The 27728-nt window shown below is 39.0% G+C and overlaps 1 protein-coding gene across 3 annotated transcripts in view; it reads left to right on the top strand.

Moving 5' to 3' along the window:
- The first annotated feature begins 1069 nt into the window (after positions 1-1069).
- si:dkeyp-9d4.3 (caskin-1) overlaps positions 1070-27728 on the top strand; it is a 36599-nt gene continuing 9940 nt past the window's right edge. For all 3 annotated transcript variants that reach the window (XM_041982902.1, XM_041982903.1, XM_041982904.1), the window contains exons 1-14: positions 1070-1743; positions 9417-9468; positions 11365-11462; positions 14157-14302; positions 14483-14578; positions 15067-15188; positions 17113-17221; positions 17628-17736; positions 18924-19018; positions 20205-20319; positions 23608-23706; positions 23796-23980; positions 25637-25718; positions 27564-27631. In XM_041982902.1, the coding sequence (XP_041838836.1) occupies positions 1650-1743; positions 9417-9468; positions 11365-11462; positions 14157-14302; positions 14483-14578; positions 15067-15188; positions 17113-17221; positions 17628-17736; positions 18924-19018; positions 20205-20319; positions 23608-23706; positions 23796-23980; positions 25637-25718; positions 27564-27631 (1470 nt within the window). In that variant the 5' untranslated portion in view covers positions 1070-1649. The remainder of the gene's footprint in view (positions 1744-9416; positions 9469-11364; positions 11463-14156; positions 14303-14482; positions 14579-15066; positions 15189-17112; positions 17222-17627; positions 17737-18923; positions 19019-20204; positions 20320-23607; positions 23707-23795; positions 23981-25636; positions 25719-27563; positions 27632-27728) is intronic.

Below are 27728 nucleotides of genomic sequence, written 5' to 3' on the forward strand. Positions count from 1 at the left end.
GACCCACCAGTTTACGCCCCAAGTTTGACATTTTGTCAAACTAGATGAGAAATAAATGGATCTGATTGAGAAAATACAAGACTTCTGAGTTATCAAATATATTGAGAAGCAGTCATTTTCTTAAAAATTTGCACACAGCCTGACTTGTTTTTGCAACCTGAGGTGTTGCTCCATGCAGAACACTTGAATGTAGATTAAGTGGTTTCAAGTTTAAAATCTGACATTCAAATTTAATCTTTACTCCACACTGATTTCAGAGAGACACACCAGTAGACACATGAAATATCCTTTTATGACTTGACACATGATGTACATTTGTTTCTGATAAATGTATTTATTTCTAAGCCAACTAGTCTGAATGGAGGCCATCAGTCATTAGAACTCAATGGCCCCTTGAGTCGAGTGATCCTGCCCCAACCAAAACTTTTCTTTACATAAGACAGTCTTGGCTCTCTGTTGTACACAATGTACCGCTTGTACATTAAAAATAAAAACTTCTATAATTTGTTCTACTTACTGTTCTAAATCTGACTGACAGTGGCCCCTTTCTAAATTAGCCCTGCACCACAGAGACATACATACATAAACCTTCTTTTCCTCAATTTATCTCTCTCTCTCATTAACCTTAAACATGTTGGTGTGATATCATCACTGCTATGACACACTTTGAGGCAAGGGCAAACTAGTTAAAAAGCTCCATTTAATAATAATAAAAGCTGAAATGGTTTTCATAGGGAAGTTATGGAGGATGTATGAGTCATGGAGGGAGGCAAAACGAATCATTTGATTTAAACAAACTGAGCAACAGGAGCTGAGGAAGTGAATAAAATGACACCATATTTAGTTTCATGTGGATATTGTAGCTAGATCTGTGCAATGAGTGTCCCATAGGCTCACAAGACCGAAAACTGCCTGTTACTCTCGCGCTCTTGCACGCGACTGACTGAGCAGGTTATAATTTCAGGAACGGTCTGGGCTACCTCGACCTGCGCTCCTGTACATGCGCGAAGACTGAGATTACAACTGGAGTAAAACGCGTACAACTGGTCCACTGCTTATGTAATTCCATAAATAACTGTGTCTGTTTCTGTGTGTTACAGAGTGTGCGCGCGCGCACATTGGGTCCAGCGCGAACTGGTCCAGCTCTCCGCGGGGGCGGCAGCGGTCGCACGTCAAACATCAGCGACCCGCGCATGCCATCGTAGGGATTGAGGGCTCCTGAGATTTTTTTTTTTTAGCGGTGCGGGGTTTGACCCATCATACAGGAGGGCGCTCGAGCTCCATCTTTTACACGCACTTAACGCGCACGCACATAAACCCGGTGAAATCGTCACGCGGACAGAATCTGTGGAATCTGTTGCGATTGTTCCCTTCGCGGCCGGAGAGCATCCCCGGCAGAGCGCGAGGTCCGGGCGGTCAGTCAGTCTGCGTGGGTCGGTGGTACAACGTGGAGGGGAAGGGGGACGTATAGGCAGGAATTTGCACTGGACTCCTGGCCGAATCGGAGCATCCCAGACCATCCCTCTGCGCCCCAGCTCCAGCGGGAGGCCGGGAGCGACGGCAGGATGTAGCAGAGGATTAACGGAGGAGAGAGGGGCGCTCAGTGGAAGAGAGCTGGACCGAGCGGACCGGGGTGGGACAGAGGGGACATGGGGAAGGACCAGGAGCTGCTCCAGGCCGTGAAGACCGAGGACTTGCTGACAGCTCAGCGGCTTCTACAGAGACCACGGCCAGGAAAAGCCAGTTAGTATCCATCCATCCTTCCTGTCATTGACAAACACACACATGCACACACACACACACACACAAACACTACCCGTCGTTACCAGGTCAGGACAGCGTAGGCTAAATCTGATGTGCCATCTAACCTAAATGGTTCACTGTGTTTGTGTGTGTGTGCGCACGTTGTCCTGCAGGCATGTTTGCGTGTGTTTGGGCTTTGACGTTGAGTGTGCGATAGTGATGACGTTGCACATGTGTGAGAACCGTCATCAGGATGCAATTAGAAATTAGGGATGCTTGTCACCCCATCTTCTACAGTTAATGTATTTATACTTGCGTCTGCATGAATGCATAAAATTTACGTGTGTTTGTTTGTACACACTGGAGATGATGTGCGTGCGCTCATGTGAGAGGTAGAAGTATACACAAAGGTTCTACACTGCTCTCGGGACAGGGGGGATTATTCGTGTGTGAAGACGCCAGATGTTAGTGGTAATAATGTGATGATCGTACACGTGCAGACATTTCCGTGCACGCACATTTGTGACGCTGGAACATGCGTGTGCGCGAGGGCCCGTGGATTCAGCTGGGACTTGAGGTGATAATTAGATTTCAATTACAGCCTTGAAACTGCTCTCCTCCTCTCACATCTCACCACACAGCCCCTCTCGGTTCCTCTCCGTCACCTACTTTCCTGCTCTCCTTCTATCCTTGAGTCTTTTTGCCCTCTCGTCTCATTTGCTCTCCTCTCCTCTCCTCTCTCCTCCTCTCTCCTCCTCTCCTCTCCTCTCCTCTTGTGTGTCCACGTTTGTCTTTGGACATTCCAACTGTGCTGTGGAAAAGAAAAATGCTTTTCCTCAAATGCCAGAACAGATCAGCTGTGAGTGCTCAGGCTGCTGCACACTGACAAAGAGAACAGGGGAGGAGGACTCAGGGTGAGGAGGGTGGCTTGTGAGGGTGCAGGACAGAAGGAGTGAAACAGTGAGATATGGATGCAGAGAGCTAAGTAGACAGTGTGTGTTAGTGGGTGGTATGTGTGTGGAAGTGTGTGAATCCAGGTTTATGTTTGCATTATTAAACAGTAAGCCAGGATTCCCTGCTGGAGGAGTGTTGCCTTTACAAACACACAAGCTGAAACACTCCTTGGACACACAAAACACACAATTGCATGCAAGCATGAACAGAAATGCTCTTGACACATTGGGTGTTAGTCATGTGCCTGACTGTGTTTGTATTATTAATAGAATGCTAATGAAGTTCAGAGCAGCAGTGTGGCAGGTTAGGTGGGTGGGTGGGGTGTCTCTGTGTTGGTTGTTTGTACTGTCAAAATGGCACAAATGGATTTTTGAGGATTAAAGCAATTGAGGTAGGCACAGGCGCATGTAAGGCCACTTCACTGCACAGCATGGCTTGGTTCCTGGCACATTTTTAAGTCTTGGGAAATAAGAAGACAATTTCCACATTTTGGGAAACACCTGAAATGTCTCCCTGCCAGGGATTCGATATTCAGAGGTAGCTACCATTTTAGCATAAAGCCTGAAAAGAGGGTGAAACAGCTCGTCCTGCTTTCTCCAGCAGTTGCATAATCTGTCTTCCAACTATATCCTGATTCAGGATGTCACATTAGCAGAAATTTCTTAGTCTGTACCAATACCATAGAATTTTCTGAATTTTTCATACCAGACTTCATACCAAATAAATGAAAAATGCTGGGAGTGACTGCATGGAATGACCTAGAAATGTAACAAACGGCTTATGTTATGAGCTGTCATTAGCTCCCACAGTCACAATTAGTAGCTTTATACAAAAATTCAATTGACATGCTTTTTTAACCTATCTCGAGATTAGTGGGCTGCCATGTCTTGGCACATAGGGGGGGGGGGGGGGTTGTGAGGTAAATGACCTAATAATTTTCAGTGTATACTGTGATATTAACTTCTTTTTTTTTGGGGGGGGGGGGGGGGGGGGGGGGGGGGGGGGGGGGGGGTGTTACAAAAATCCACATTGGACAACAGAGCAGAAATTTTTACTACAAAAAGTCAGCTAAGATATTAAGTGTATAATTTGTCAATCACCTCCTTATTTTACTTTGGCTCTTATGGCCTCTGTTGTTCTGATTACTTGTTATTTGTTCTTTGTTTTTGCCCATTGAACTAAATATTGATCATGAATCTTTTTGACTCACTCGAATATTATCTTAATACTAATCCAGATACTTAGTGTCTTTGTTCAGAAGAGTCCATTTGTCAATAAAGATCCACCCATTCTTCTAAGCTGATCCAACCCTGAGCCAGTCTGAGCACGTGCTAGTTGCAGTTACCAGTTAGTAACAGGGCTGACATGGAAACAAATGTTCATTCACAGCAAGAAACACATATGGAGGCATTTCAGGATCTTCAGACTGCAGGATGACTGAGCGCCCAGAGGAAATTCACCAAAAGATGTTATAATTAAATTACTGATATGACTTAAGGGGAAGTTTGGGTGGAGATTGTGACTCCTAAAACTGATGGGAGAGTAGAAGTGCTAGAAGATGTATTCCCATGTTGGATGTGTGGGAAAAAGAACCACAGAGTGAGGCCACTTTCATTTAATAAACCAACTTTGAAACAAGACACAAAACCTTAGTCTAATTTTATTTACCCATCATTAAGCACTGAAACGCATTAAAGTTATTGGTACTTTATAAACAAATATGTGTTTAATTAAATTATGTAACAGTAATTAGCAAAAGCTAATATGCTGTTTGTGATTTTAAGCAGTTTAAGTGACTAAAACGCTTTGATCTTTGATAATGACACAATAAAATAAACTACTCTGTTTGCTCTCATGTGCAGTGAAATACTCACAGTCACTGCCAGCTGTGCTAAAAGGAGAACAATGTTTGCTCTCTGGCATTCAGAGACAGACAAAGATTGGATTTATTTTCCAGATACTAATCCATTAAAGTACGCCTGGATCTGCCGTGATATAGATATTTAAGATATACCCAGGAAATCTCTGCTGGAATCTTAAATTTGCTGTTGGCAGACTTACCTTTAAGAGTCTCTAGTTCTTTCTATTGGTAGTTTCTAATCTAAACGTTTAGAATTTGCACCACTTGTGTTGTGCTATATTTAAAATAATTTTATTGTTTGTGTTTACAGTGATTTAGGGGGACAAATTCATGGAAAGGGGGGGGTGGGGGGGGGGTCACGTCCCTGTATTCCCCCCTCAGGATTTACGCCTATGATGTGTATCCATTCTTTAAAAAAGAGCAGGTGCTATCCTGAAACATAAGTAAACTATTTAAGAAAACAAACAGCTCACATACACATACACAACAAAAACAATATGAGTCAAACTAGAGAAAATGAAGCATCAATCGTCCTTACCAGAATCTCACTGCTGTGGTCAGAAATTTCAGGAACTACGATGTTTGTATGTTTTATTGACTCAAAATAAATAACTGCAGAGGAAACTTATAGTTTGTACTGAGTGGACATGCAGTGCAGCATTGTGCAGGAGTAATGCATTTTTCAGTCACTGCTGGGTAAAAACGGAGCTCTGTGGCACAGCTTTGAAATCACACAATCATATGTTTGTTATAAAATATATTTCTTAATATAAAAGAAAAACTATGAAAAAAGCTGTGAATATATTCAGACACATCCTTAGGTTTGTTCTATTAGTTTCCACTGCAAACATTCAAACACTGAATTTTAATTAATCACCTTTTGTGATAATCAGACTGAGAGGCTGAGTGTGACTTTAAAATAATTTAAACTAAAAATCTGTACCGGCTCCCACTTAAGTGAGCATAACAAAGCATTTCCATTTGGGAATGTTTTCTTTTTTTTAATTCATTAAAATAAATCTCTTACATGTGAGAAATATTTTGACTGTGGCAATGGCCGCTAGGGCTGCACGACACTAGTAAAATATGCAAAATGTGATAACACTGTTGAAAGTTGAATATAATATTGACTTAACATTAACATTAGCTAATGCTAGATTTTAGGAACTCCTTATATTGCTCCTTGTAGTTATACTGCAGGTGGCAGTGGAGATTTGCTGTTTCCTCTGGTGGTTAGCACAAGTATTCAGCATGTATTCTCGCAGTCGTAGTTCCAAATAGCCAATGTGCTGTTCTTTTTAGCCACAAGTTCTTCTGCGTCCACATCACAATGCTCATTCCATGTGGTCTATTGCCGCAACCATTAGCATCTACATGGAGTAGGTTTCCAGAATCGTTTTATTCCCTATGAGCATGAATGCACAGCAGCGTTTGAAGTGTTAGATGCAAATAAAGGGATTACTATTTATCGCATTTTTGATAGTGTGCAGTCCTAATGATCACAGCCCTTATCTATGATCAGGGAGCTACTTTTTTGGGACGGTTCTTTTATAGACAGATATATTAAGGTATGGTGTTGCCGTTTCATCAAGCAAGTACCTGTAGCATCATTTTGAACCAGCTGCTCTATTAAAGAGCAGCGAGTAGCAAACCACAATTACTGTTAATTAACTAAACATTAAAAATTCCTTGGTAAAGTATGACTAATTTAGTGCTGAAATAATCCTAGCCAGAGTGTGCAATTATTGTGTCTTATCTGAACCACAGCACTAAAGTGGATTCTGTTTGTTTCCTTGTCATCCGTCTCATTATGTGGTCCAAGACTGCCTTCATTATGTCATAAATAAGGTATAAACTGTTCAATCTCAAGGACTCCTCATTCTTCTGCTCTCTGAAGACACTTTTTATTTATTCCAGTTGCATGTTTCAGGTCATTATCATGCTGCAGAATAAATTTGGAGCCCATAGCGCCTCCCTGAAGGTAATATGTGATAGATACAGGCATAAATAAACTTTTGCACAGTTTTTACACAGTAATGTATAAATATCTCATTACTTTCCCCTTAAACAATCCCTACTTCTTTGTCTTTCTTTGATGGCTGTATTTACTTGTTATGTATTTGTTATGTACCTTTTCGCATTATCTTAACCTAAATAAGGTCATAATCAGAGTAAGCAATAATCCAATTAAGCCATGTAAAGTGTGCCTATCTTAATGAGATGGTATGGACGTGTATAGACTTTATACATGTACACATGTGCACCTTTTGATTTGGCTCTGGGCATTAATAAACTAGTCTTAATGGCATGTTACACCACACACTTCTTTTTTACAACACATGCTCAAGGCTCCAGAGTTGGCAGTCTTGTCTTGCTTGGCCTGAGCATCGAAGACGGTGTGAAGGCCTATTGAAACTGAAATTCACACACTGAAACAGCAAATGCTTGATGACAAGTGAAGTCAAAGGTTATAAAAGCTGGACTTCAGAACATCTTTGGTAATGAAACCTCCAGACAAACCCTCCATTTCACCTCACCAGAGGTTTAGGATTCAGATTTGTTTAAGGCTGCTTTTCTAGGCAGAAGCTACAGCCTCATTTCTCCGTTAAGAATGAGAGTTTCCCAAATTGAAAGCGAATGATGGGATTTCCTGTCAAATACATTGTGGATTGAACTATGGCTACAATTTGAGGGAGATGTTGGGAAATAGTTTTATGGTAATGCCTGCCAAGTGATTGACAGCCTGTGAGAATGGTTCATTGATAGGTTGCCATAGTAACCATGGCTCAGTTGCAGTGTTATGCCTAAAATTATTATAAAAAATATGAACCCTGATCCAAGGACGCTGATGGAGAAGTATCATGGTATAGATTTCAACCAAGCAGTTCAAGCCAGGTAGTAGTTCATAACTGTATGAAATGATTTTGAGCAAAAGAAACAGATGATATGAATTAAATGAATGAATTTTTGAGATGATAGTCTCCTTTAGGAGTGGTTCCAAAATAAGGTTGATTTCTTTTTTTTTTTTTTTTGCAAAGCTAGTCGTCCAACAACAAAATAATCCAAATGCAGAATAAAACAGAGTTGTGAACAGAAGCTAGAAATAAAACCAACAGTGAGGATTTGCATTGGGCAAAGAAAAACCAGGAATGTAATAAAATCTAAACACAGATGTGTAGCAAACAAGATGAGACAAACGTGCATGAATGAACTGAAACTGTTTGAAAATAACTAACCAAAGTGTAATTGAGCATTTCAAAACAACTCAAAAACTAAAAGTTATACAAAGAAAAAAAAAGATGGTCATGAAATTTTAGAGGGCAGTGACTTTATCTTTACAGCCCTGCATACACATCACACCACATTTGTGTTCTTTAGGGGTTTGTGTGGCTCTGTGTTAGTCTGATGCTGACATGGATATCTGTACACATTGATTCATCAGCTGGGGGGAAGGGATGGTTCTTCTTTTTAATCCAAGATGGATAGGGGGGACCTATACGCATGCACACCAACACCCACTCTCTAACTCTCACACATGAATGCATGTGTCAGCTGCAGAGTGTAAACAGAAACAGCAGAACCACCAATCAGCGAGCACTCTTTAGCAAATTACATGGAAAATTAGAGTGTGAAGGCAGGATGAAGGGATGAAGTGCAGATAGAGCTGCAGAGAGAGGGAGAAGCTTTTCCGCAGATTACAGAATAGCTACAGATTACGGCCTGTGGATTATGAGTCTGACAAAAAAAATAAAAAATAAAAGAGAGAAGCAGAAGCAGAAATACAAGCTGTGTTTTCTGTCTTCTTTTTGGAATATTTTTTCCTCCTTTTTTTTCCATCTTCATTATTTTCCTTTAAAGCTATTGCTGTTAATCAATCCCATAATCACATACAGATACAGATCAATCACACCGAGATATACGGAAGCAAAATCACATGGAAGACAGAAAAATCCCCCAAAATCTGCAAGTACAATTCCAACAAACAATTAGTGGACTTTCATGAAGTTTAAGGACTTTTCCATCAATTAAACTGATAAATGAACCTTAATAACCACCTTAAACAGTGAAATAGAAACCTTCCCAAGTCCCTATTTAACCAGATTATATGCAGTGCTGAAATGTGTTACGCAATCTCTATAGAAAAATTAAACAAAATTTGGCTTTCAAATGTATAATCATTTTAATTATTCATTTACTTAAAATCCATTGGTAAATAAAGGTATAATTTGTCTGGTGTAGAAAACATTTATGATTCAATAAATAGAAAAAAATCAATTCTAATATATTTGCACACAGACCTTCTAGCTTTCATAAATTAGTTTAAAAACTCTTTTAGTACGTAAACTTAGACATAGATCCTGGTCATTAGTCTGAATAAACTTTTAAATGGGAGGATAAATACAAATGCCAGGATGTGGTTTTATGGAAGGTTATGTGCTAAACTCTGTCTCGTGGATCCAGTTGTTTTAAATGTAAACTAAACTATAAAGCCATCTGGTTCCATCCAGCCTCCTGAATATCATAAAACAGTCACAGAGTGACTTTGGATAGTTGAGTTGTTATTTAATAAGAAGTATTAAAGAATTATTGCTTCTTAAACAAATAAGTCATTGTTATATGTTAAAAAAATACTTATTTAGTTTACCAAATGCCTTCTTTTGCTGTCTTCATAGCTTTTTATTGTAATAGTGAACTTGGTGGCAGATGGTTTGTTTAAAGCTGTCAGAAGTGAAAGTGTAACTCCAGCAGCACAAGTAGTGGTAAACTAGAAAATCTGTACTAGAGAGCTGAATATATTTGTCACTGGCTTCAATTTGCACAGTTTTAAAAAGAGATTTTCACTCTTTTTCTCTTTCAGAGCTCCTTGGAGCAGCAAAGCGGGTCAATGTCAACATCCAGGATGCAGATGGGTAAGGGGCAACAATTCATCCAGCCATCCTTTCATCACGCTCATCTTACCTCTACCATCATTTCCTTCCTCCCCTCATATTTACCCTTTCCTTTTCATAGACTAAAAAGAAACTAACAATAGTATTATAAATTGTTCAGAGCAAAATATCTGAGTCCATAATTCAACATTACATTAGACCTCCCTAAGTTGTTTTATTTGGGATGTAGGCTGCCAACCTGGAGGTCAGCACAGCATGATAAATCTGAGCGGTTACTAGATATTTAAAGACATGAGAGGAAGGAAGAATTAAGATTATCAGGTCATGCTGTAGTTGCTCAGTTTTCCTTATTCTATCATTTCTTTTCTTTTTAACAAAAGGTAAAGTTAAATCAGAAGTCATAATTTACAAATCAACACGGATGATCATATAAAGGTTTTTGGTATAAGCTCCCTCCATGTTCTGTGTAGGAGTGACCTTTTCTGTCACCATAGTTTCCATCTACAAGAATTCCATAAACTATCATAAACCCTTTTCACACAGAGATGGCGCTCTAATGACACTAAGGAGACCACCTTGTCACACCTCCACTGTCGGCCACCTTTCCTCATTAACACTGACCACACAGATGTGTGGGCTTTCAAACATCATGCAGGTGTTGAGAACCAGTAGACTGCACTGTGTTCAGGTTTGCCGACTGTCTTGTAGCTTTCGAGGACTCCTTTGCACAGAGGCAACAAGCAGCAGTCAGGGACTTTGAGAGCACTGGTTAACGTCTGTCTTTCTTGTTATCTTTCAGTGCACCTAGCTGAAATACTCAGTGTACAAAACAACCATTATGATATGTTGGTTTACGTGTAAACACTGGTTTTTGGGTTGTCTAACTGAGCCAGGATTGGCCTACATTATGTTGAATATTTCAAACTGAACTAATATTGACATAACTTTATGTGAATATTGCTTTAGTTAAGTTTATATCCTAATGCTCCTCTGGTTTTAATCATTGAATAATGAACAGATGCTCCATCCTCGAAAGTTATGTCCTCTTTCACTGACACAGATTGTAGGCGATGTCCTAGCTCCGAGTTTGACTTGATAGTAGCTGTGTGTACATGTACAAGAGTATTTTGTTTATTTTTTGTTTTCTAATGTAAGGAGACAGAGCAATCCTTTTAATTAAGCTGAGAAAAATTTCTTAAAAATCATTTAGTCCTGTCTGCACTATGTGTAGCACCTGTGAGGATTGATCTCATTTGAGAGGACAGTACAGAAAGTTGAAATGTCTTGGTACTGGATCTGGACATAAAACGTGGCCGACTTGTGTTATCCTGAACGAACAGCAAACTCCTTTAAATAAGAGCAACTGATCATTAGTGTAACTAACCATATTATAATACATTTAATCTGCTTAAATCTGTGTTAAAACATATAGATTGTTCTAAATGTTAGGATATGGTTTGGCTATATTTAAGCACATCATGGGTTAAACTTTTGTGTGCACATGCTTAGTTTATGACTGTGTTCCATTTGGCGCCATCTGATAACAAAGATCTTTTTATTGTGTTGGTTGGAATCAGATAATTGGACTCAGCTCCTTGTGTAATGACTGATGAGTTGTTGATTTGACTCCAGGGACTGGCTCTTATGTTCACAAGGGATCCATTAAACGCACATACACACAAACACACATGCTCACTCACTCCCATAGATGCCCTATGTGTACTCTCAACTCCGGGGTAGTAAGATTGCTTATTAATGGAAGTAGGTCATTTCCCCCCCTCCCTCCCATCTCTCACATGGAGCTAAGGGGCGGAGCAGCTGTACGCTGGAGATTAATTCAGCAAAGTTAAACTCAGGGCTCACACCATATTTATGTGAATATGTATATTTTTACACATGATCTGTGTCTGTGTGAAGGCTGTCACCTTTGCACCATGCTGCTCTAAGTGGTAACAAGGAGCTGATCTCTTTGCTGTTGGAAGCCCAGGCTGCAGTGGATATCAAAGATAATAAAGGTAAAAATGCACAAAAATTTTCACACTTTCACTGCATCTCACTATGTATACAACAAATGGACACAAAGCACATAAAGCTGCTTAGAAAAAAAGAGCTAAAAACAATGCACACATTCAATGACAAATAATACCAGCTTATGTAATAAAAAGTGAGCACTTTGGGGTTGCTATAACATTTTTTTCTTTTCTTCTTTTTTTTTGTGCGTGTGTGCATGAGAGGTGACAGATTTGTTTGCACAGTAAATAGAAAATAGAGGATGAAGGCTTCATGGCTGTAGGACTGAGAGCCAAGTGGAAGCAGAGCAGAGAATATCTCTATCCCACATTGGCAGATTCTAGTAGAAGAAAAAAGAGAAAATCTCAGGGCAGATGGGAGTTATAATCCCTGCAGGATGTAGGCCTAGTCTCTCTGCGCTCCCCAGTCAGTCATGCCCCGTGTGTCTAAATAGAGGCGTACACCTGGCAGGCATCTTTACCACGTGGCCCTACCTCCTCAACGGGTGTTTCTGTGACTGTGTTGAGGAAACGTTAGAACTGAAACACACAGATGTCCCAGTCCAGAGCAGTGCTCACACTGTATGACAAAATATTCCAATTCTGATCATTTTAAAGCTGATATAAGCTAAATGTAATGCTTGCGTGTGAGACAGCAGTTGAATAAAGATAGTTCCACATTCCAGCTCAACTCTGCAAAGCATTTTGCATCTTTTAGCTCATTTTTAAACAGAAACAAAGGCCCTTGCTTTTGACTCCATGCCCAGCAGCAGACAGCATGCAGACAAAGTTAGCAACTAACTGCAAAGAAAGCTAGCTGGGGGAGCATTTTGTAGTTAAAGATGATGTTTTGGCTCCAAAAAGAAAAGATAGGTTGAAGCCAAGAAGTTATTCCAGGCTTAGATCCATCGATCAAATAGTTGCGAAAAAGCCAACACTATCTTAGAGTGAGCTGTTTCCTCTCATTAAGAAAAATGCCAGCATAAGTTCATCGACCTGGACATCCTGCAGGCCTCTGGGCTAAACATCCTGTCCAAAATTATGATAAAAATTAAAATGAAGCTATCAGCTATTAAGTATACAACTCTGCCAGGACAATCCTTGTAACATAATGATGGGTATTTCCAAAAGCAAAATATGGTTTTTTGCTAGGATTATCACATTTTCATTACTCATGACCATTGTGGGAAAACTGAATATTTTGAAAAGAAATCACCCACTTTAATCTGACATATCTGTTTTGGGTGTGTTTGTTTTTTTTAACATGGTCTTGTCTAGATGTGAGTAATACTAAGAGAAACAGAAAATCTCTACATCAGAAAGGGGATTTTGCAAAAGATCCTTTTGAAATTAGGCCAGGTGCATTGCATGGAGCTCTTCTTCAGAGGTGTCAGGGTTAGTGTTGTTCTTTTTCAGCACAGTCAAAGTGAAATCCTCCCTTCTTGTTCTAAATCACCAAAACACAACTTTTCTTTGAAACTCTAACAGTGTTTTGCTTCCTTTCTTCATATTAAGGGTTTAGCTTCTATAACACTAGCAGCTGCTGAGTGTCTTTATACTGCCACCATCTCCCCTCTGAATCACATCTCTCTCATGCCATTGGACCCTAGAGGTCCTCTTTAGTCAGTTTGACAACATGGCTCATCTCTAATATTACGGCTGGGGTCTGAGATTGATGCCTTAAGAAACATGCCCACTGATACATGCAGTTGCTCTTGCAAAGCAGAGTTCGTTGTCCTCAAGTACTGAAAATGATTCCATGTTGATTTTTTCCCTGCTCCTAATAGTACTTTGCATTACCGTACGTTATCTGGATAGCTCCAGGGTAGGATTGTGTTGTCCTGTTCCCCTTAAAGTCTGCTTAGGCTATGTCAAGACACTGATAAGGGTTTTCTTGCCCTTTTACTCGGGGCTGTTTGTCTCCAATGCCCCATGAGTGTGTTGCTTGCATAAACAATATTTCCAGGGTTGCAAAGGGTCATAAACATGTCAACCTCTAAGATGTCATTTCCACAGTGAGAGCTGTGTCTGAGCCTGCAGCTGTTTGGTGAGGCAGTTATGGCAACACCTAACAATTCTAATTATCAATTATGCAATTGACTATTTTCTCAAATCATCCATAAATGAGATATAGACAACAGGTGATTGAAAAATAATAACAGTGTTCATCACAATTTTGCAGTCAGTAGAAACTTTTAAAAAAATATCTCACATAGGGCTGAGAGGAGATATCAGATACTTTTGTATTCAGTCCATTAATTGTTTAGTCTTTAACACATATCTTTAATTTAACTCAAGCGACAACACTTACAGTTAAACTGGTTCTTGCAACATGACAAGCATGTTATAATATTTTATTGAAGAGGTCAATGGCCAACATTCAAGTTTATTGATTCAGTGAGAGAAAATATTATTATTTTTATTTTTATCTGTGTTATCATTTTTATCTGCAGGCTACGTAATTGCAAACTGATTTGTCTGTTTATAAAACAGTGTATTTGCATGCATTCATATGCTCATCTTTGTGTCTGCGTGCATGTCCTTGTGGGGTCTTGTATGTCTGTGTTTTATTGTGCTGTCTTTCCGGCTCTGTGTTTGTCTGTGTTTGTCTGTGTGTGTATGTGTGTGTGTGTGTGTGTGTGTGTGTGTGTGTGTGTGTGTGTGTGTGTGTGTGTGTGTGTGTGTGTGTGTTTTGTGTAGGAATGCGTCCTCTGCATTATGCTGCATGGCAGGGGAAGACTGAACCAATGAAAATGCTGCTGAAGGCAGGCTCATCAGTCAACGGACAGTCAGATGAAGGACAGATCCCTCTGCACCTGTCAGCTCAGCATGGACACTACGATGGGGTAACTTTATGTGTGTGTGGGTGCTGTGGATGTTTTACTGTGTACAAAACTTGTATATGTTTTTGTGAGGTGTGTGTATCTGTTTTGTAGATCTGCTAATGTATGCATGAAATGGGCTTGTAACAAAATAGGAATCTCAGATGCCACAGCAAGATTTGTATGTGTGTGTGTGTTTTACAGTCAGAGATGCTGCTACAACACCAGTCCAATCCGTGTATCTCTGATACGGCGGGAAAAACTCCTCTGGACCTTGCTTGTGAATTTGGACGTGTTGGAGTAAGTGCATTTCATAGGAAACAAACAAACATGCACAAGCATGTATTTTCTTATTTTATTAAGTTATGATTTAACCACCATCTAGACCAATCTTTATTTAGTATTTAGTAGACTCATGTACTCACAAATGTTTAGCACAAATGTGTCCAGTAAAGTTCCAATTCCCCCCAAATTTTATTCACAGTATTGGTGTGTTTAGTTTTGGTTCCCTTTACACATGTAGACACAGGGATGTTGTTGAATCCAAAAGAAAGAGTATAAACTTTCTGAGTCCAAAGAAAGAGTGAAATTGACCATATTGAATCTTATTTATTGGGCTATACAGTAAGGGAGAACAATCCTTAGAAATCTTTTTACCTGGTTTGACAAAGACTTGTGGGACCCTTCATATAATACTTGTGTAAGTAATGCTGTCCCCCCCCCCCCCCCCCCCCCCCCCCCCCCCCCCCCCAACACCCCCACCCCCACCCCACCCCGTGTGTGTTTAGGTGGTTCAACTCCTTCTCAGCAGCAACATGTGTGCAGCCATGATAGAACCAAAACCTTCTGACCCCAACGGAGTGTCACCTCTGCATCTCGCGGCTAAGAATGGACATATAGAAGTTATACGGTTGGACTGAATCCTCCTCTCAGTCTGTTGTCTCACCCACTTCATCTACCTGTCAGTCACTCTGTCCTTCTGTCTGCTCATCTGCATGACTTATCCAATACAAACTTGAATTATTATTTTAGTTTATTTTCACCTTCTGTGCTTATTATTGATGATACTGAGAATATATGCATCATGTACAGTTTTAAGAAGATTTTGCCACTCAAAACAGAATGTCAGCTGTATTGGGATGCATAATGCCTGCAGAGGCCATTTTGCTCACTATATTCACAATCTCCATTTGATATGACTTGCAAACTGATCTCATCGTGTATTCAAAAGTTTAGAAGCATTAAGCACAGGAACACCAGCTGTTTTCTGAGGTTTGCTGTCTTTCGCTACCACCCTTCTGTCATTCTCCGTCTGCCTCTATTTTCATTAGGCAGCTGTGGCTGCCATGGTAGAGTGGTTGTCTTTTGCAACATTAGGGGCTTGATCCCTAGCCCTTTCACCTGACAAAGTAAAAAAACTGGGCAGGACTTAATGCCCACATGCCCAGATTTGCTCATCATTCTGTGATTGTAGAGAAGAAGCCCAGCATATATAGTGCTAATACAGAATGAGAAGTGCTGTATGAGTATTTGTGTAAAGAAACTATTTGTTGAGCGCTAGAGAAGTTTAAAAGGTGCTCTTTATTCTGTCTCATCTTTGTGTTGCTGTTGCTCCTTGTCCATGTACTTTGTTTTTTTAATAATATAATCAATATTCTTTTGAAGGGAGATATCTTCATAATGGGCTTTTAGGTAAAGGCGTTTCTTGTTGAATAAATGCCCAAATAAACTTTCACAGGGAACATAAGTAAACTACTAATGTTGAATAGCTAAATACCTACTCAATTATGGAGCTACATGTAAGTATACCAGCAAACTTTGAGCACAACTTCCTATGCTGACATTCACTAAACCACAAAAAAAACTTTAGAAAATAAAAATTCACATATTTCATGGCTTGCATTGAAATAACGTAGATGTAACTCCTATACTCTGCATAACTGAACCTGTGAATATGCATATTATTCCTCCTTAACGCTGTCCCTGTTTCGGCTTTAATGCAATGCTACATAAGTTTTCAAACTTAAAAATCTGCACTTCATTTCAATGACATACTGACTTCATTATGCACATTTCACAACTTTTTTACCTTCTGTGGCCTTAGGTGAGAGTTGCGTTTTGATTTACAACACTCTGATATCAACACACTGCCCATTTTGAATGTGCACCATGCCTCATTCAGCAAAGAAACATGAGCAGACATCATTGAAGGAAACGAGAAAAAGAAAGATTGAAATTGACAGAGGAAGATATAAGACAAGAGTCAACATCTGCATTGGCCTTTACTTGTGCGAGAGAGCTCAGAGAAGGGACAGGATGCAACATTGATACTGAATTAGCCTGTGTTAGGGCACACCAATGTATGAAAATCTGCCAAAAGTCTGCCACTTTAAGAGCTCACCCTCAGTTCACACTGTCTTTTTACTTTCACTATCCAGTCAAAAGTTCAAATGTTCATGATTACCATCTCAGAAAAGTTCCACTTCAAAAGTTGACAGGATTTCTTCATTTTATTTGTTGTATGCGAAACCCTGCCATTTGTTTACTTTAACTCATTTTAGCTCATTCTGGAGTGCTGACTCTATGGCTGGCTGCTTTTGTCAGTCAAAAACAGAAACAACCTTGTTAGTTGCTTGTTGGAAGAAAAATTCTTATAGAAAGAAAAAGATCAATACAAAACACACTAAAACTCATTTCTGCTGGTATTTATTTTGCATCATTGCCTGTGCTTATCCTTATTTTTAATGTGCATTTTGTTTTTAGGTTGTTTGTGATTGTCACTCAGGTGAACTTGCTCTATCAAATGTTAATATCAGTATTATGTTGTGCTGCAGGTTGCTGATTCAGGCTGGTATAGATATCAACAGACAGTCGGAGTGTGGCACAGCACTTCATCAAGCTGCCCTCTGTGGGAAGACAGATGTAGTGCGTCTGCTGCTAGATGTAAGTTTCTCTGTTAAATGTGTTTATATATAGTTGTTAATCCTGTCAAACATTCTTCAGTCAAGCAAGTTTACGCCTCAGTTTTTGTCATTCATCCCACTTCAGTGTGTGAAGAAACCTCTGGGAAACATTGGCTGGTTACATAGAAGTATAGCTAAGGAGTCTGGACTCCTGTCTGCAACGTTCAAACCTGCCTTAGATGTGTTAAAATGCAAATGCATAAGCCTTCTTTTGATCAGGGATTTTTTTTTCACCATTGCCTTTTGTCCTATTGTACCACGCATTGAAGGTTATTGCCATGGTAACGTACAAAACGGTGTTAGCAACAGGCAGGTGCATTCTACCACATCCTTTTTACACTTTCATTTAGCAGCGTCAGTCACTTTCCTTTTCTTCTTCCTTCCAGAGTGGCATCAGTGCAGGAGTGAGGAACACACTGAGTCAAACTGCCCTGGACATTGTTAACCAGTTTACCACCACACAGGCCAGCCGTGAAATCAAACAGTTACTGAGAGGTGAGGCCTTAAGCTCCAACACAAATGCACAAACACATGCATGATACATATATGTTGAAGTCACTGGTTCCCAAATGTTTTCTGCAGGGCCCCCTTTTTATAACAATAGTGTCAACCAAAAAAGTAATCAACAGGCTTTTCTTTGTGTTTAAGATGAGAAGTCCCAAAGTGGCACTGTAACTTTTTTAGCTTCATACTGTCAGATGCTAATATTTTGAGAGATACAACACACTTTGGTCTCTCTTCATCACCCACCATTGACCATTACCATTACTTGACTATTTCCTGGTCAAGTGTAGGGAAACATATACCTCAACATATTTTCTTTTCTTTTCTTTTCTTTTTTTTTTTTTTTTTTGGTAATTAAAATCTCTGTTATTTGTTTATCATCATTTGCTCATTGGTACATAGACAAATGTATCCATGTTTTGCCAGCAGTGCAAAGACTATAAGTTTTACTTAGCCTAGCTAGCTAGCCTAGCCTACCTTCTTACTCAAAAATAATGCCCACACTCATTAGAAAAAAAAATCACATCAGCTTGTCAGAGGTGTGCGCTCTGAGTGCTTCTAGTTTAGAATCTATTCAGGTCTGAATGCAAAGGTGGTAGAATGGGTCAGACTGTAGAGCTGGTCATTCAGTAAGACGCTTCACCCACCTTGCTACCTGTGTCGGCATCACTGGTATATGAATGTGAATGAATGATCGGTGGTGGTTGAAGAGGCTGCTATGTTTCTGTCAGTCTACCCCAGGGTAGCTTTAGTTATACATGTAGCTTATCAAGTGTGAATGGGGAGTGATGAGTAGTGCTGTATAAATCTAGTCCTGTGGTGATTCTTGCGTGAAAGATTTTTGCCCACATCTCTAGTAAGCTAAATGGTAATAGTTCACTTCACAGTGGATCTAACGAGTATGCTCTCTTTTTTTCTACCTTTTTATTTAATTGATGTCCACATGCACATATGAGTTTTTAATGCTGAAAAGGAATATGTTAATTAGAGATTAATCCACCACCACTGTTTATGTGGCTTTGATAGCAAATAAAATTAAATTGATCTTTGATCCCATTAATACTAATATCCATACTGAGAACAAGATTTACTACTTGTTTTATTGATAGTCTAACAGCTGATCTGCCTGTGAGTGCTGCCCTTCCTTCCACTCTCTTGTCTATCTTCTTGTTTTGTAGATGCCTCAGCTGCAATGCAGGTTCGAGCGCTGAAGGATTACTGCAACAACTATGACCTTACCAGCCTGAACATCAAAGCTGGAGACATCATTACGGTACAATCATCTCATAATACTCCCAGAATTAAATTAAATGTCAACCTTCTTGACTGTGTTTGAGTACTAGTAATTCACGAGGAACCCCATCACTCACAGTCCCATGGGTCTGATGGGTTCAGGTAAATCTTAAGAGAAAAAAATAGCATATCCATAATTTGGGTAGCTTAAGTAAAAAAAAACAAAAAAAAGAAAAAACACAACATCTTCATTAAGTTACTGTATAAAGAACTGTTGTTGCAAGAGAAAAATAACCTGAATAAGACTCTCTGGAGAATTAAAGATGGCAGAGGTGAAGGTATCCTTTGTGTGTGACTGATGTTTTGTGGACTGAGTCTCATGGTGAATGGTGGTTGCAGGTACCCCATCCATCAATGTTATCCATAGAAATGAACACAATTAATATTTTATTAGACTCTTTATATATACACATTTATACTACATTAAACTGGTAATATACTGTAATTACTCTGTACTCTTTCGTAGCTTTGTGCAATGCATGGTGTTTATGCAGCATGCGAGTACTTGAATTTAAATGTTAAAAAGATGTGATTTTTCAATGAAGTTATATTTAGTTATGGATAGTTATTACTGAATATTTTAAGTCAGAAACTTTCTATTACTACAAACTGTTGTGTGTTTTGTAGCTAACTCAATGACAAAGCTAATTTTAGCTTGCAAAAGTAATAGGTAATATGGTAGACATAGACGACATCTTTGTTATTTAGCATTTATTTAATAATGATATACGATGGAAAAACTTATCACAGTATATTTCAAATTACATAGCAGTTTAATGTTAATTTAAATAAATAAATAACAGGGTCATGCTAGATTAATTTCTTGTTTTCTACTTATTTAAAATGCATTCTACTTTTTTTTTTCATTCATTTTTTTATAAATACCATTTACATATACACAGTATCAATTGTTCCCCATAAATATGTCTCTTTTATTAAAAGTTCCTTTTCACATTGTGTTCATTTTGTATTTGTATATATCCTAGCAAACTGTTTCATACTAGGTTGTTTACTAGCAGAAGATATTGCACGTTTTTCGTGCTATAATTAGAAATGTTGATTTTGTATGTGATGTGGTTGATCTTAATTTGTACATTCACTTTTGTGGAGATGTGACCATGCTATTATCACTGTGTGTGTGTGTGTGTGTGTGTGTGTGTGTGTAGGTTTTGGAGCAGCACTCTGACGGCCGATGGAAAGGCTGTATTCATGACAACCGCACTGGAAATGACCGTGTGGGCTACTTCCCCTCTAACATGGTGGAGGTCATCAAGAGGGCAGGTGACCACCCACATCACAGCTGTGTGCACATGGGTGTGTGTGTGTGAGCTTTTGCATGTGTGAATTCAGCAGTTGTTCTGCTGTAGCTTATACATAGTCGTAGATAGCTGCAGTTTCATCAGCCTCTTCGGGCAGCTCATCTGTTTTCCCCAACCTGTCAATCATTATCATTACTCAAGCATACTCCTCTACTGGCTGTTTTCCCTCTTTCTTCCTCTAAATTTCTGATCCTTCTGTCATGCTCCTTAATTGATAAAACTCCCTCAACCAACCTGGGGCCTTTATTACACAGCAGGTTCAATATACTCAGGGTATCCTTGGGTAATTTGGCTTAACTAACCCTGACAATTGAGATCTTTTTAAGTGGTTTTACAACGCTGGTTTTCAACTTTGTATGTAAAACCAGGTTATCTAACACTTGGTGTGCCCACGTTGGCATGAGGAGACCAACCACAATTGTGTATTCCTGGTTGGGTAAAAGCAACACAGCTGCTGGAACCAAAGTAAGAAGGAAATGTAAATATCTACATTAATCTGGTCACTGCATATGTCAAACAACACAGTTTGTATTTAACCTTAAGAGGGTCAGACTGAGGTTTCTCGCTGTCTTTTGTATTTTTCATTTATAAATAAAAGAACTGATTATTTAAGAGGCAGTTATTTTATATGAGTTGATCTCTTAGTTTAGAACATCGCCTGCTCTGGGGCAGATTAGTTTATCAGCTCTAGTTGCCATGGAGATAAAATCTGGTAAGAACAAACCATCTTTTTGAAACTTAAAATTTAGAGCTGAACATGAAGTTACCACAACAAGCCACTTACCCTGCTTTGTAGGACAGGCTCCTGCTCTACTAGACTGTGATGCTTTTGTTCATATTGTTTGTTTGCTTTATTGCCAAATAAATAATATATTTTCATTTATATTGATATATTCCCTGTGGATATATGGATGTATTCTGTTCTCATGTTTTGATTTTAATCAGTTATTATTTTTGCATTTTCTGATTTTCTGATTAGACTTGTTTTGTTTCCAGTTGACTGATCAGTTTTTGTGTTGTTGTTGTTGTTGTTTTGCACCCCCTACTTCCCTGTCCTCCTGGCATGTGTCCAGGTCACTCCCCGTCCCAGCAGTGCCACACACTCCTGCTCCGCAGACCCAATCCCTGTCCCATTGCCTCGGTCAACGGACACTCATATCCCCCCTCCAAAGTCCTCCCTCTGCATCTGCCACCCCCTCCTCCCATTCACCCTGACATACAGTCCCTCCCTCGCTTCTCCTCATTTGGGTATGTTCCTCTTCCCATCTCTCCTCCTTCTCTGTCTACTCCTCCTCTGTCCACTTCTCCTCCTCTCTCCACTTCTCAGGAGCAGCAGAGTCAGACAGGTACATACTGTAAATCACAGATAAGCATCCTTTACACAGTCTTTAACAAAGCAACATATCATCTATTAGCTTGATGTCATGGTTTATTAAAGGATCAGTTCACCCAGATGACAAAAAGATTTCCTGCACCACTGCAGATGGATTTTAGTTATTTCAATTTGTTAGAAATAATTTTCTATCAATGATACAAAATAGTGCAAACTATTCACAGATAAATCTATGGCTTTTTTTCATTACAGTTTTCAATACCAGAGGAGGAAATTTCAATAGACTCTTTTAATCTGAGTGAATTGACCCTTTAACTGAAATAATTTACAACACTATTTTTATAACTTAACATGCTATTGTGTATTAGAAAAAAATATCTAGGGACATTATTTACCACCTTATTGAAAGTACCACTCAAATGTTTGGATTCACCCATCAATTAACTTTGAATAAATAGGTGTGCCAGGCTTTTGATTGGTAATGCATATATTCTTGTAATTTATTTGAAACACAGCATATACAACAGATGTGACCACATCCCTGTAGAATACCAATTAAATGTCAACTTAAAATTGTATCACCACTCAATCATTGCTGTTTTGTTGAGAAATATTGTACTTTCTCTTATGAATGATTCAAAACAAATTATGAGGAAATACTGTATTTAGAATACTATATAACTCACTGCAACAACAGTGAACACACCTGTGATTATGACACACAAGTTGAAAAACCAGTGATCACTAAAACAAAACAGAGGCCACCAGTGTTTCCAGATAGCCTAGTTACATGTACATGATTATAAAATTATCTTTTGGTCTGTATCTACCTGCATGCTTCATGGCTGTGCATGAAAATGAATCATCAAAGGAACTGAATAATTTGATTGCAACCATTTTCAGAGACTGGAAGTTTTAAATCTCTGACAATTTAAAAATCAATGAAACTTCAGTAGCAGTAGTAATCAGGACATAGAACAAGCCGTCTTAACACTAATCAGGAACTTTGCAGAGGATGCTACAAATAGACTGCTATTAGCTCTGTAAAACGAACACCAGTTGGTGTAACAGCACAGTGTGGAAAACTGCACAACTTTAGCCTTTAAAATTTGTACAGCTCACATGTTTGATGTGAACATGACCAGACCACCTTTGAAGCATCATTGTGATGATATAGGATTACATGCATGAAACAATATACTGGCTAACCAGATGACTCCCAATCTCCAGGAACTTGGCAGAGAAGTAATCTTGGAGCTTGTTAATAGTTTTAAAGAAAAAAAAAGAGTGAAAACTGGGACCTTGCTAAATCACTTGACCTGAATCCAGTAAAAGATCTTTGGAATATTTTAAAGGAGAAAGGCTGATTAACACAACCCCGCCAGCTAAAAGCTGCTGGAAGAAATTATGTCAGAAAAATGGCAGAAAAGGACTGAATCTCATCAAAATTCTCATTATTAGAGAATTAGAAAAAGCATTAGAAAAAATAAAAATAAACTGAATTGTTATTAATGAAAGGTATGCCCTGAGCAGGTATTTTAAACATAGTAGAGCTAATCAGTTATTTCACTAACATGGGCAGCTTAGAGGTGATGCAATGAACGAAAATACACTTTTGAATAATTTGATATTTAAGTAACGCTGAACAGCAATGCACCATCATAAAGCTGTGATGTTCTGAACAACGAGGAGTTTACAAAATCTTTAGCACTTTGAGGTGCTGCATGTGTAGGTGAGTGAGTGTAACTTTGTGTGTCTGATGGTGTTCAATTAACCTTCAACACACATTATCACACACACATTGGTCGTGTATCTAAGTAGTGACTGCATTTGTGATAGCAAGAACTTTTCCTTGAAAATAGAGTAAAAGAGTTGCAGTTACGAATGTTTGTGTGCGTGTGCATGCATGTGTGACAGGTTCACGGCCTGCAGAGCTGAGTCCTCAAGGCTCTCCCACTTTAGGACATCAGAGCAGCACCAGTGAGGACATATGGGTGCTGCGCAAACCACTGGCAGGTAAACTCACAAATGTGCTTTTGGGAGAACAGTGTGAAAGTCTGAATGTGAGAAGTGCTCCCTGTCTAAATGTGTGTTTACGTGTACAGGTGGTGAGCGCAGCGGCAGCGTGGGCAGCCTCGGCAGTGTTCGGTCATCAAGCAGCCTTCAGAGCTCTGGAAACACGCATGTTCTGACCACACCTGCACCTAGTCCTCACCCAGCACCCACACCAGGGGTCAACACTCATGGCCTTAATGCTCCAGGCCTGCACGCACAAGCAGAGGGAGTAAAGGTAAGACACTGCACATATTTGTGTGTATTGTTACAGAACAACAGACACATCATTTCTGGGAAAGAGCAAAACATTTTCAGGAAATAAACACTACTCTAGTTACCAAGTTAACCACAAGTGTTTCCTGTGTTTCTTTGTAGAAATTAGCACCACATTTTTCAACAGTGAACACACTGTAGTCACCTAGCAACTATTATAGACAGCAGAAATTAGATTTACGTCAAACAAGATTCATCTTAATTTTTTTTTTTTTTACAGTCACTACAGGGATGTGTCAGAAATTATAATGATGATGTATTTTTGCTTTGTGTGACACTCACAGCAAACCATGAATTTAAATATGATTTGCTAGCTACACTGAATTGAAATGTAATTTTTGCATTTACATGATGTAAGCCTGAGTTTAAGCTTCCCACATTTAAACTCACATTTAAATGTGTTATGTTAATTTAGTTAAAATGTAAACCGGAAATAGAAAATAGATTACAAAATCAAATGCAGTTGGCCTGCCTTAATGACATTTACAGCAAGTGTTGTGTGGGCCAGAAGCGGTCCAAATATGAGAAGCTAGCCTGGACATAGGTTACAACAATTCCCTTGTTGGCCACAAGTGGTGGTCATGTGGCTGAGTTTTGGCAGCCACACTCACATGGAGTCAACGCTGTAAGTCAAGGCCAAATATGGGTCAAACACAACTGTGGGCCATATTTGAGCTAAACATTTTTTTCTGTCTGAGGAGGCATGATGCAGTATCTGACACAAAGTCCTTTAAGTCCTGAAAACAGCAACTTGGGACCTCCATGGACTGACGTTGTTTGTCTAGCACTCTCCACATATTCCTGATGGGATTTAGATCTGGAGAATATGGACACCAAGTGAACATCTTACACTTGTTGTGTTCATTGGACCAATACCTGTCTTCTAAAGGGTTGTACTTGATCAGCAACAACCTATAAGCAGATCTACATGAATGGGAGGACCCAAGATTTCCCAGCAGAGCATTGCCCAAAACATCATGCTGTACCTGTCGGCTTGATTTTCATCCCACAGTGCATCCTAGTTCTAGGTTATCGCATTGCTTTGTGGTATATTTCTGATCCTCACAAGCCCAATGTAGTCACTCTGACTGGTCTGCACTTATGCAGTCCTATACAGAACATTCTGCAACATGTTTCTATTGGATTAGACAAATTGAGTCAGTCTTTGCTCCCAATGTAAATCAGTGAGGCTTAGTTGCCTATGACCCTGTTGCCAGTTCATCGTTTTTTCTTCCTTGGAGTATTTTTTTTATAGGTCCTGACCCCTGCAGACCAGTAACATTCCAAGAAAACTGCAGTTTCTCAACATTTTCAACTCATTCAAAGTTCAATTTAATCTATCGATATTAAGAGTGTATTTTCATCAGCACTTTAGAAATCCTCATTCTGCAAAGTGGATAGTGTTTCTGTGTTTATGCATGTAAAACATCGTTATTCTAGTATTTCAGCTGCAGCAGGAAATTGCAGGAGGTGCAGGAGGAGGGGGGTTGTGAGCCAGAGTCTGTCTCTTCTGTGTGTACTAAGCTGAGTCAAAAGGCACCTCTGGGATTTGAATGACTATGCTTGAGTAAATGTTTCTTTATGGTTCTGCTTATGCATGTGTGTTTTTGTGTTTTAGCTCTTGGCCACTGTGCTGTCTCAGTCAGTAAAAGCCAAGGAGCATCTCCTGGAGCAGTCGCACTCTGTTGAGCAGTCAACAAGTAAGCACATACTCATCTGAAGACACTAATATCGTTAAGTTCAAGATGGTTTGCAGCAATAATAAGACAGTATTTGTCTCCATCTTGTCTTCACTTCCAGAAAAGAATGCAGTTGGAATACTTCTCTAACAAAAGAAAAAAATAACTTTGTAATAAAATGATGAGAATTAAAAATTATCAAGGCGACATTCACGAGTCCAATAACTCCCTCAGGGCTTGTTTGGATCTCTTTTATTCTTCATCTCACTTTTAGTCAGCTTGGCCCTCTAAAGACCACCTGTCTGTTCATATTAAACACCAGCAGCTTTTCTCTCCTCGGTCCTTGTAAGTTATTTTTTATTAATAAAAAATGTTCTAACGCATCTTGTAACAGGCAGACAGATCTTCGGTTTCTCAGAAATCTGTTCATTTTAGGGTTTGGTTGCTGTAACAAAGATTTACTTGTACATCAGCAGTTTATGCTGCTAATATGTTAACAGTATTAGCCTGAGCAGCTGTAGCCACTCTAAAAGAGGAAAGAGACTACATCAATCCAAATACCTTACTGACAGCCAAACAAAGACACAAGATAACAAATAAGCGGGCCGACGTGTGGACTTAGAACAAGAATTACTCAATGGATAATACTTTTAAATGAAAAGTGAAAGCATTCATTATGTTTAGATTGGCAAGTTACTATCACCTCCAAACACACCCATAACTGTAAACTATTATCAGTGTTTCTTTTTGATTGGTCCTCTAACTTGTTGTCTACTGAAAGTTTTTTTTTTTTTTGCATCATTATAAGCAAATCCACTCTAGTAGTTATTGGCTGGTATTCACTAAAATGAACAAAAATCACATACAGTATGTTGTGTAAACAATTATATGACGTCACATTTGTCCCACATAGAAGTTCCTGTATTTATTTTGCTTTGTGACAATATAGTGATGTAATATACCAGAACATGCAGTTTTTTCTCCTTGTATGTCCTGCTTAGTTTATACGACTTGGGCCATTTGCACATCTGCAAAAATAAGGCAGCCTGAACTGAACATTTTTTGGTTAAAAAGACTCCAACAAAGACAGGAAGAAAATCTAGGTCTAGTTGTATGTGTTTTAAGTTTTTTCAAAGGCTGCAACTTTGGTTTTACTTTTGGTTTTGGCTGTTTGTTTAAGTCCGAAATACTGCAGCTTGCAGTAGTTTCCCAAACTGCCTTTTACCTATCTAAATTTGGGTACTAAATATGTATTTGATTTACTGTTCTTACTTTTAAATGAGCAAATAAATGAGCTTTTTAATCTGCTGTAATTCTGCTAGTTTATGTGATGTATGGGACATCTACTACTAAAACAGCACCATAAAACTAGCCAAGCATGAGAGCTGTTACAAGATTTATTATGATAGCCTTCATACATCACTTGCTACCTGAATTAATTAATTATTGAACAATGCTGAAGTTTTAAAAGCAAACTGTTAAGGGAGTTTCTTAGTTTCAATGCAACTTTATTTAAATTATGAATTAGTGAGTACTGATGTCATAACAAGCTGTCAGATTTTTTAAAAGTTGCAAAAGTTAAGACCATTGCTGAATTAAAATGCTTCCTTCTGTCTAGATTAAGAATAATGGCACCGTTCAGTGTTTATTATGATTAGTAAATGATTATTTATTCTTTTTTTTTTTTTTTTTTTCCCCCCAATGTAATCTGTTAAGAATTTAGTAAGAAATGTCAGAAACCAGAAATTACATAACTGCATCCACCAGTCACCAGCCATGATAAAAGGCATTGAGTAGATGCAACTAAATATTGCTCTTTTTGTTCATTGTTTCCCCATTTTGTCTCCATTTTATTTCAACATAAAGGTTCCTCTGGCTGCACAGTTCATGAGCAGCGGTCATTTGAGCGGAAGGCAGAGGAGGATGACGTGCGAGTGAGTTTTTGAATGAAAGATCTTTTGTTCTGTGTACTTTTGCTTTTGTTTTTTCTCAAGCCACGCTTTGGTTTGGGAGGAAGGCCACTCACAAAGA

The sequence above is a fragment of the Melanotaenia boesemani genome, chromosome 4 (genome assembly GCF_017639745.1).
Source record: "Melanotaenia boesemani isolate fMelBoe1 chromosome 4, fMelBoe1.pri, whole genome shotgun sequence".
NCBI classification, from domain to species: Eukaryota; Metazoa; Chordata; class Actinopteri; order Atheriniformes; family Melanotaeniidae; genus Melanotaenia; species Melanotaenia boesemani.